Below are 9,046 nucleotides of genomic sequence, written 5' to 3'. Positions count from 1 at the left end.
TGATTTTTCCTCCAGTTCTATAGATTTTTTAAGTTTGAAAGTGTGAAAAATATTTAATTATCTTTTTAAAGACTCAATGTTTTCATGGTAGAAAATTGTTATATGGTGAAAATATTCGTCATTTTTTTGTGCTACATATTTTGCCACTCATACTACAATACTTGATAAATTGCTAGTAGGCGCTGATTTGTGTCCAATCATCAAACCTTTGCAAAATCGAGCAATTCATTTCTACATGTCAAAACTGAATTTTAGGGACAACTTCCATATGACTCCTAGAATTGAGGTAAAAGTAACATTGTGAAAAATAGAAAAAATTATAAATTGATAAAAATAAACTATAAAATATGTTCAAAATAGTCGCCGTTTTTTTGTACACAAATAAAAAGTTAAAGTGGAGTCGATTCATGGTTTCTGTACCATTTTTACAATTACATTTACAATTTGTCCAGTCTAATTAGAGAATATTAATTAATTAATGTAATACCACTATTATGTGTACCCTGTTCAAAACTATATATTTTTTAAATTAACTGGAAGGCCTATGTTCTGAGCCCATCTCTGTCGTAAAAATAAGCCAATCATTTAGTCCGTCTCTGTAATAAAAATCGACCAATCATTTCGTGGCTTGTAGTTCTGTGATTGGCGAAAACTTAACCTGTCAAATTAATCAAAATTTCGTTAGTGGCTGGTATTAAAGCAAAACGCCGAATTTCCTCACGATTCAAGTAAACATCAGCATTTACTGACACGGAAAACTTGAAAAATGAGCGAGCTTATCGTAAGTAGAACGTTTTTATATGCCGTGTAAGCGCTAAACCGCGTGGGGGGAATTTAACCTAAAATTTTGTGTTTATTGTATGCTTTCAGGAACTCAGTCCCGAAAAGGAGAGAAAACAGAGTGAAAGCAGCGACACTGAGTATGATCCCCAGTTTAAGCCCATCATTACATTACCCGAAATAGAAATTATCACAAATGAGGAGAATGAATCTGAACTTTTAAAAATACGTGCCAAACTCTATCGCTTTGACTCTGTCATCGAACCGCCAGAATGGAAAGTAAATAAATCTCTAACAATGCCTAGACTTGCTGAATAAAATCGTTATATGTTTTAGGAGAGAGGTACCGGGGAGCTGAAGATATTGCGCCACAATGAAAACAACTCTGTTAGAGTCGTAATGCGTAGAGATAAGACCTTGAAAGTCTGTGCGAACCACTTCATTACCCCTTGGATGGAGCTAAAGCCGAGTGCAGGGAGTGATAAAGCTTTCGTGTACACTGTTTTAGTCGACTTTGCAGACGAAAAACCTAAATCAGAGTGTTTAGCTGTTAAATTCGGAACAGTAGACAGTATGTATCACATTACCATAAAAATTGAAAATGCTAACAACTTTCTTTCAGATGCGAACTTGTTCAAATGTAAATTTGAGGAAGCGAAGCATATAGTAGCAACGGAATGCGACTTATACAACGGCAAGGGTGACAAGGAGAACGAAAACAATATTTCTTCCGAGGAAGAAGAAGAAGAAGACGCAGATTTGAGTAAGGACAAAGTAAAATCTACCGAATGTGCAGAAGTTACCCAGAAGATCAGCGAGCTGAAGGTAACCAGTGACGAGACGAAATAGCCCTTTCTGTTAAGTGTGTGTGCGTTATTTAACATAGATTTCACTTATATTTGCTATTTGATTATTACATTATCTTACGTTTAATTATATTGTACGGAATTTGTTAGGATCAGTCAGATTTAATACTTTACCAAGATGTGTGCAAGTTGAGGTGTGCGGTATGTTGTAAAGCATTCCAGATTCCAATGAATATATTTTTGTAAATTTTGCATTATATAAGGATATATGTAGATCTGGTAGCACTAATAATTGATTGTTCTGCATTTGTGAAAATAAACAATTTTGTAAATATCAGTTTTACCTTTCTGGCGTCTTGGATCAATTTATTTCAAAAGTTAATCAAATATACGTTTATTTTTTCCAGAACCTTAGCAACTATAGGGCCTTCATAAATGTTTACAAGCCACGTGACCGCCGAGCTTAAGCAACCCTAAATCTTGGCGTTATTAATATTAATAACTGGTTTACAATGAACAATGACAAACCATTACGTTTAAACTCGAGATCATGCGATCACTGACTGATTGAATAGAACCTCGTGAAAATTACACCAATCACCAGCTAGTGACACAGTTTTAATGTAATTTTGATCTCGTTTTAATAATTTTAAATTTTACCGAAATTGGAAATGACATTTATCTCTATCAGCCGACTTTTAGAAAACCCTGTAGGTACTCATACTCATTTGATGACTCGTTTAACACCTGAAATATCCAGCGCACACACGTGTATGTGTAAGGAATCGAGTTACTTTCGAGGCTGCATAACATTAGCTAGCATTGCCAGATGGAAAAAATAATTGACCAAAGGATTATATTATTATTTCTTACATTATAAAACTTTTCTACTATTTTATCAAGAGTGAAAGAGAATAAATCTTACGCTATTGACCTTAAAAGTTTACATATTGTATCGTTGTGAAAGCAATTAATAATTGTGATGAAGTAATTTAGTTAACCTAAAAAATATAGTTGCAATATTTCCAAGAAAGTAAAAATTTCCTAAAAGTAAATAGTAGGTGCGGAGCACCCATGACTGTAGACATCAAAACTACTATCACTGCAAAAAGTATTGAGCCCCGACTTCAAATGTATCTAGGATGTCCAAAAATATTACAATAATGTATCGAATATAAGCAGATAGCTAAAAGAGTTGATAATTTACATTCAGAATATGAAAATAATAAAAAAATAATCATCTTTAACATAAACAATTAAATATTCAAAAACTACGATTTTGGGATAAAAAAATTTAACTATTTTTATGTGTCAGCTGAGTTAATAATTATTGCATTAATGTGTTGAATTTTTTCTGCAATTATTGAACCTTTCTAACAACTCTGTATCTTAATTTGCACGGAAGATTTTTGCAATTATTTATTGTAAAAATTTCTTTTTCTCGGTAAACTGTTTACAAATGTTCAATGATTGTAGAAAAAATTTACCGTATTAATACAATAATTGTTAACAACACACACATAACACTTAAAAACATAGTTTCATAATATGTGGTTTCATGTACTTTGAGTCTCGGTTAAACCTTGATTAACTGATCAGGGGATTAGGCTGTGAATATACTATTATAAAATAAATCAGTATATGTACAGTCTAATCGCTTAATCAGTTAAACAACTCTTTTATCCAAATATGTAAAAATATACAGGGTGTTCCATTTTAAATTAACAAAGTTAATATCCGTGTCCATTTTATTTGGATTTCATTTGTTTTTTTACGATCATTTTCGAAAAATTTACATTATTTACAAAAAATCGTGCAACTTTTCTATTTCACATTTTTTTATCTGTTAAAAGAAAAAAGTTAAAGGGGGAGGTCAAAATATAGTGAATCCCCATGTACATACAACTTTTTTATATTATTGATTAAAAAAATTATTGGATATTTTGTGATGTATTGACTTTTATACTGTTAGGTCTTCCTCCAATAGATATTTTGAAAGCGTTCAGAGCTGTATGCAAGAAAAATTTTAAATGATAGCTAAAACAAGCTAAAAACCTTAAGCGATTACAATAATAATATCATTTAATTCAGAATTAAAAATGAATGTAGATTTTGTCATAAAAGTAGCAGCGACGAATTTAAAAAAATTAACTTGGAAGATAAAACATCGGATTGCAAAAATGTTAACGCCATTAGATAGAGCAAAAAAAGTGGTATTGTAAATATACAATTTATTTTAAAATTCGTTTTCAAATAAAACCAGAAAAGATAAAACGATTTTGCAAAATTTCGTGTTTTTCCGAAAATCTCCAGAACTACCCGGAATTTTAAAACTTTCTAAACGGCATATTGCTAAGTATAAAAAAACACCCCCTTCTTACCGTTTCCTAGATCCTAATGATATCCCATGTTTATCTTGGACACACTGTATTTAACTCATTATCGATTTTTTTGTACAGGTTACACACATTTGACACACAGTCAGGGCTTAATATTTTTTTTTGGCAATAGTAGTTTTTGATGTCTAGTCATGGGTACTCCGCATCCACTATTTACTTGTCGTGGGTGCTGGAGCTCCCAAGCACCCAGAGTCGTCGCCCCTGATCTCTACTGCTGATTTGATTGTTCTCATGACACATCTGATGGTGTTGGAGCGCATTGTCTGCTAAATCGCAGCACCCATGCTATTTCTAGTCTGTTACATGGCAGCACACTAGTTTTTTTGACAAGTTGCTTCAATTGTTTAGATCGTCATACTGATGACATTTCTTAAAAATTTTGGAAAATATCAAATATTTGTCGAGGTGTATGAGTTTATGTTTATGTATGGTAATGCTTTCAGAAAGTAACAGTGGAGTCGCCACATTACATGTTTATAGTCGTCATGGTAACGAAGTTAACAATAATTACGGTAAGTAACTCTTTTGATTTTCACCGAACCTTTATTCTTCTTGACTGCCAAATTTTAGGAACTTATTCATTCCATAGTTAACAAACCTTACCTATTCTTTGTCTAATCAAAAGTAGAAATGGACATAAGATGGGATTTTGATAAAATTCGGCGAGTCACAAGAGTGTAAACATAAAATCGCCCGAATTACGATAAGTCGTCTAATTTGACCACATTGTACTGGATACGTGAGACCACACCCACCATCCCAGTGCACAAGCGTGGCGTTGTGTGCAACAGTATAGAGATGTACCCTAGGCCACGCCCTCTACCCCACTCCACAGAACTAGAAGTGCGTACAGCAGTACTGACATTACCGGTAACACAAACAGGACATAAAGTAACTGTACTGTGCACGTAGCGGCAACGACGCTATAAGGCCGATGATGAGGTCCCAAGCGGCATCAGTCGTTTTCATAGAGTCACTGAAAATGCAGTGAGGAACAGCGAAACGTTTGAAATCTCTGGATCAGATCACTTTGGAATGTCTCAGAGGAATAAGAATTGAAATCGATATAAGTGCGGGTCTGGGAATTCTAATAGCGGGTTCGCCCCCACAGAGCCTAGCCCGAGAACAATTCTAATCATCAACCTACAGAATGGTACAGTTCATACTCCCTGGACTGTGTATATACAGAACACCAAAAATTGTGTAGACACAAACGACAATCTAGTCATTTTACACTGATGCCACATATTTTTCTAAACGGCACAATAATTTGCGTGACATATGACATAATTGACAATTTTCAGGAGAAGTTCGAGAATTAGGTCCCATTTTTGAGTAGCTCAATTGCTTAATTCTAAGTGTATAAATTTTTTTTCAAACAATTTATCCCGAAAAGCACATGTAATTCTAACGAGTGCTCGCTGCTGGGAAAAAGTTATTGGATAGGCAATAATTATTAATACAACAAGAAAGATTTTATTTACTTTTTGGTTTTTGGATCTGCGTACTCTAAAAGGTTCTTCACGACGATCTCCTCTATGGCCTTTTCAATGTCCTCCGTGGAAGTGTGTTTTTCCGAGATGTGATTTTTAAGCAGGTACCTCCTGTGAAATTTCTCGCCGCACTCGTCGCACGAATATTGGGGCGGTCTGTCGTGGCCGTTTATGTGTTGCTCCAACTCCTCCCCCGTTTTCATCCTCTTCCAACAAATGTTACACCTGAAAGTAAAAAATTATATCCGTAGAGAACAGATCCGACCTACTTCCAAGTTCAGACGCACCTGAATTTATTTTCGGAATCGCTTTCGTGTAACTTTTCGTGTCGCTTTTTGTTGTTGGGTACGCTAAACGTTAAGTCGCAATATTTGCATTTGTACCGCTTTATTTTTACGTGGCTCTCCAGGTGTGCCTTTAGAAGGTGCACCGAGCCTATTTCCCTGTTACATACTCTGCAAATAACGGGCTTACCTAAAAAACATTAATTCTAATTTTTAACCCCGTTAAAATATTTAGTTTCTTCGTTATTTTGTACCTGGATTTTTCAGACGAATCCCGTGTTTGGGTAGTTTTGTTGATTTTGGCTGGCCATTTTTCTTTAAACCGCAATGATCAGCCTTATGCTTGTCTAAATAATCTTTACGGCCATATTTATTTCCACATATAGAACATATGTATGGTTTTAACTTTAAATGAACTAATCTGAAAAAAAAACATTGGGCATCAAAAGTAATTGATGGTCTAAATTAGCGATGTAAATATGTATTTGCTTCATAGAGCGAAAAAAGAGGCTGTTTTTACACTTAAATATTATTAAATTAATAAATTTCATGTACTACCATTTGAAAAATACTTAGTAAATGAAAACCCAAGTGATTTCCTCAGCACAGTCATGAACAATTTTTTCTTAAACAATAAAAACTGCAAAAAATTACATTTCTTTGTATTTTTTATAATATCTCGAAAAATAATAATGGAATCGTCTTGCTCTCAATAGGACTTTTGTAGAGTATAAAAAAACCTATAAAATGGTTTTTTGTGCGACCCGATCGGTTAATTTTTTACAAAGAAAATCCGGAAAAACCTCTAAAATATACCTTTCTTCAAAGATTCATAACTCCATCAAATTTGAAGTTGGAAAAACAATCTTGAGGAAAATGACAGATAATAATATGTAGTTTAATCGTGCGCAAGATGGTTTCTGTCCGATGCATAGTTTTTGCACAACTGCATTATAAACAAATTAGGGTCTTTTTTGCACAGTGTGGCGATTTATCAAAAATGGTCGGATTTAATTTCTGAAAATGACATCTGAAAGTAGGCGACAAAATCTCCAATTTGTATATATTGGATTTTCGTCTGGGCAAGGGAAAATATGCTAAAAATGCCCTTGAAAGTAGCCTTAAACGATCGAAAGTACGCTCGAGCCAGACTCGGGTAGCGGTAGTGGGGGAAGCAGTGAGCGGAGGACTAGGAGGAAAGACCCTGTCATTTTCCGCAAGATTGTTTTTCCAGCTTCAAATTTGACGAAGTTATGAATTTTTGAAAAAGAGGTCCATTTTAGAGGTTTTTCCGGATTTTCTCTGTAAAAAATGAACTGATCGGGTCGCACAAAAAACCATTTTATAGGTTTTTTTATTCTCTACAAAAGCCCTATTGAGAGTAAGACGATTCCATCACTGTTTTTCAAGATATTATAAAAAAAAACAAAAAAATTTCATTTTTTGCAGTTTTTATTGTTTAAAAAAAAATTGTTCAAGACTTTGCCTGGGGAAATCACTTGGTTTTTCAATTACTAAGTATTTTTCAAAAGGTAATACATGAAATTTGCTGCAAAAAATCTCTATTGGNGTTTTTACACTTAAATATTATTAAATTAATAAATTTCATGTACTACCATTTGAAAAATACTTAGTAAATGAAAACCCAAGTGATTTCCTCAGCACAGTCATGAACAATTTTTTCTTAAACAATAAAAACTGCAAAAAATTACATTTCTTTGTATTTTTTAAAATATCTCGAAAAATAATGATGGAATCGTCTTGCTCTCAATAGGACTTTTGTAGAGTATAAAAAAACCTATAAAATGGTTTTTTTTGCAACCCGATCGGTTAATTTTTTACAAAGAAAATCCGGAAAAACCTCTAAAATATACCTTTCTTCAAAAATTCATAACTCCGTCAAATTTGAAGTTGGAAAAACAATCTTGCGGAAAATGACAGTTAATAATATGTAGTTTAATCGTGCGCAAGATGGTTTCTGTCCGATGCATAGTTGTTGCACAACTGCATTATTAACAAATTAGGGTCTTTTTTGCACAGGGTGGCGATTTATCAAAAATGGTCGGATTTAATTTCTGAAAACGACATCTGAAAGTAGACGACAAAATCTCCAATTTGTATATATTGGATTTTCGTCTGGGCAAGGGGAAATATGCTAAAAATGCCCTTGAAAGTCGCCTGAAACGAAACGAAAGTACGCTCGAGCGAACTGATCGGGTTGCACAAAAAACCATTTTATAGGTTTTTTTATTCTCTACAAAAGCCCTATTGAGAGTAAGACGATTCCACCACTATTTTTCGAGATATTATAAAAAAAACAAAAAAATTTCATTTTTTTGCAGTTTTTATTGTTTAAAAAAAATTGTTTAAGACTGCCTGGGGAAATCACTTGGTTTTTCAATTACTAAGTATTTTTCAAAAGGTAATACATGAAATTTGCTGCAAAAAATCTCTATTGGTTGGCCTATCAGCCTCACATTTTTTATATTATATTATTTATGTATTAACATTACTTATATCTGTTAGTTTTTGTTTTACAGTATTTTACTTCGACTGTGAATTAATTTTGAGAGATTTACAATAGATGGCGTAAGTTATGTTATATCGCATCCGACTTTTCTGTAACTATATTCACGGCAAAGCTCTGTCACTAGAAGATGTTGAAAAACAAGCCAACAAAACATCATTTGCGATAAGTGTCCCTTTTCCTGTTTAAGGAGGTTGGATACCAAAAGAAAAATGGTAAGAATGTTTTCAAAGCAATTGAAATCTGTTAATAAATATGCAAACTGACTTGTGTAAAAATATCAGATCGATTGACAACGTAGTTTTTTTGAAAAATGATTTTAAAAATTATGCTTTTTACACAGGCTCTTATGGGAGTTGGGACAAAACTTTAATCAAACGAGAATATTGCTCTTAAAAATGGTTAGGATCGGGAAAATAAAATTGTAAATAAAGAATTAAATATTACTAAACATTTTAAAACAATAAAAATATGCACTTACAATGTAATTATTGAGATAATGGAATGAATATATAACGTTTTGACAAATTTGAACAAACATCTGATCCAATGAAAGGAAATATGGCAACACTGTACGCTGTATTTAATGCTTCGACTGATGCGTTATATTTAAATAGCTCGATTATAGACTATAAAATTATTCCAGTCGAAAATATATGTAGTAATAATTAATATTAAATAAATTTTTCGTGATCTAAAGCAATATACTAGCAATTTGAAACAAAAATTGAAAGGATCTCTTTGCAAAACGAACAGT

The 9,046-nt window shown here is 33.0% G+C and overlaps 2 protein-coding genes across 2 annotated transcripts in view; one reads left to right on the top strand and one right to left on the bottom strand.

Moving 5' to 3' along the window:
* The first annotated feature begins 636 nt into the window (after nt 1–636).
* On the top strand, nt 637–1,918 carry LOC108904889 (ran-specific GTPase-activating protein). The gene is made up of 4 exons (XM_018707603.1): nt 637–781; nt 871–1,059; nt 1,117–1,351; nt 1,403–1,918. The coding sequence occupies exons 1-4, from the start codon at nt 767–769 to the stop codon at nt 1,627–1,629; spliced, it is 666 nt and encodes a 221-aa protein (XP_018563119.1). The 5' UTR covers nt 637–766; the 3' UTR covers nt 1,630–1,918.
* A 3,511-nt stretch (nt 1,919–5,429) lies between these two features.
* Nucleotides 5,430–9,046, bottom strand: part of LOC108904884 (zinc finger protein draculin-like) — a 10,129-nt gene continuing 6,512 nt past the window's right edge. The window contains exons 6-8 of the mRNA XM_018707593.1: nt 6,017–6,183; nt 5,766–5,952; nt 5,430–5,703 (exon numbers count right to left, since the gene is read on the bottom strand). Of these exons, the coding sequence (XP_018563109.1) occupies nt 5,466–5,703; nt 5,766–5,952; nt 6,017–6,183 (592 nt within the window). The 3' untranslated portion in view covers nt 5,430–5,465. The remainder of the gene's footprint in view (nt 5,704–5,765; nt 5,953–6,016; nt 6,184–9,046) is intronic.

Source organism: Anoplophora glabripennis, unplaced genomic scaffold, assembly GCF_000390285.2.
Source record: "Anoplophora glabripennis isolate ALB-LARVAE unplaced genomic scaffold, Agla_2.0 scaffold197, whole genome shotgun sequence".
Lineage (NCBI taxonomy): Eukaryota > Metazoa > Arthropoda > Insecta > Coleoptera > Cerambycidae > Anoplophora > Anoplophora glabripennis.
The sequence above is the reverse complement of the archived record's forward strand: the minus strand, read 5'-3'. Positions and strand labels throughout refer to the sequence as shown.

Bases quoted from the DNA above. Each gene is read 5' to 3' on its own strand.
- LOC108904889 (XM_018707603.1), top strand. The intron at 1,060-1,116 runs GTAAATAAATCT...TATATGTTTTAG, and splicing joins TCGAACCGCCAGAATGGAAA to GAGAGAGGTACCGGGGAGCT. The intron at 1,352-1,402 runs GTATGTATCACA...ACTTTCTTTCAG, and splicing joins TAAATTCGGAACAGTAGACA to ATGCGAACTTGTTCAAATGT.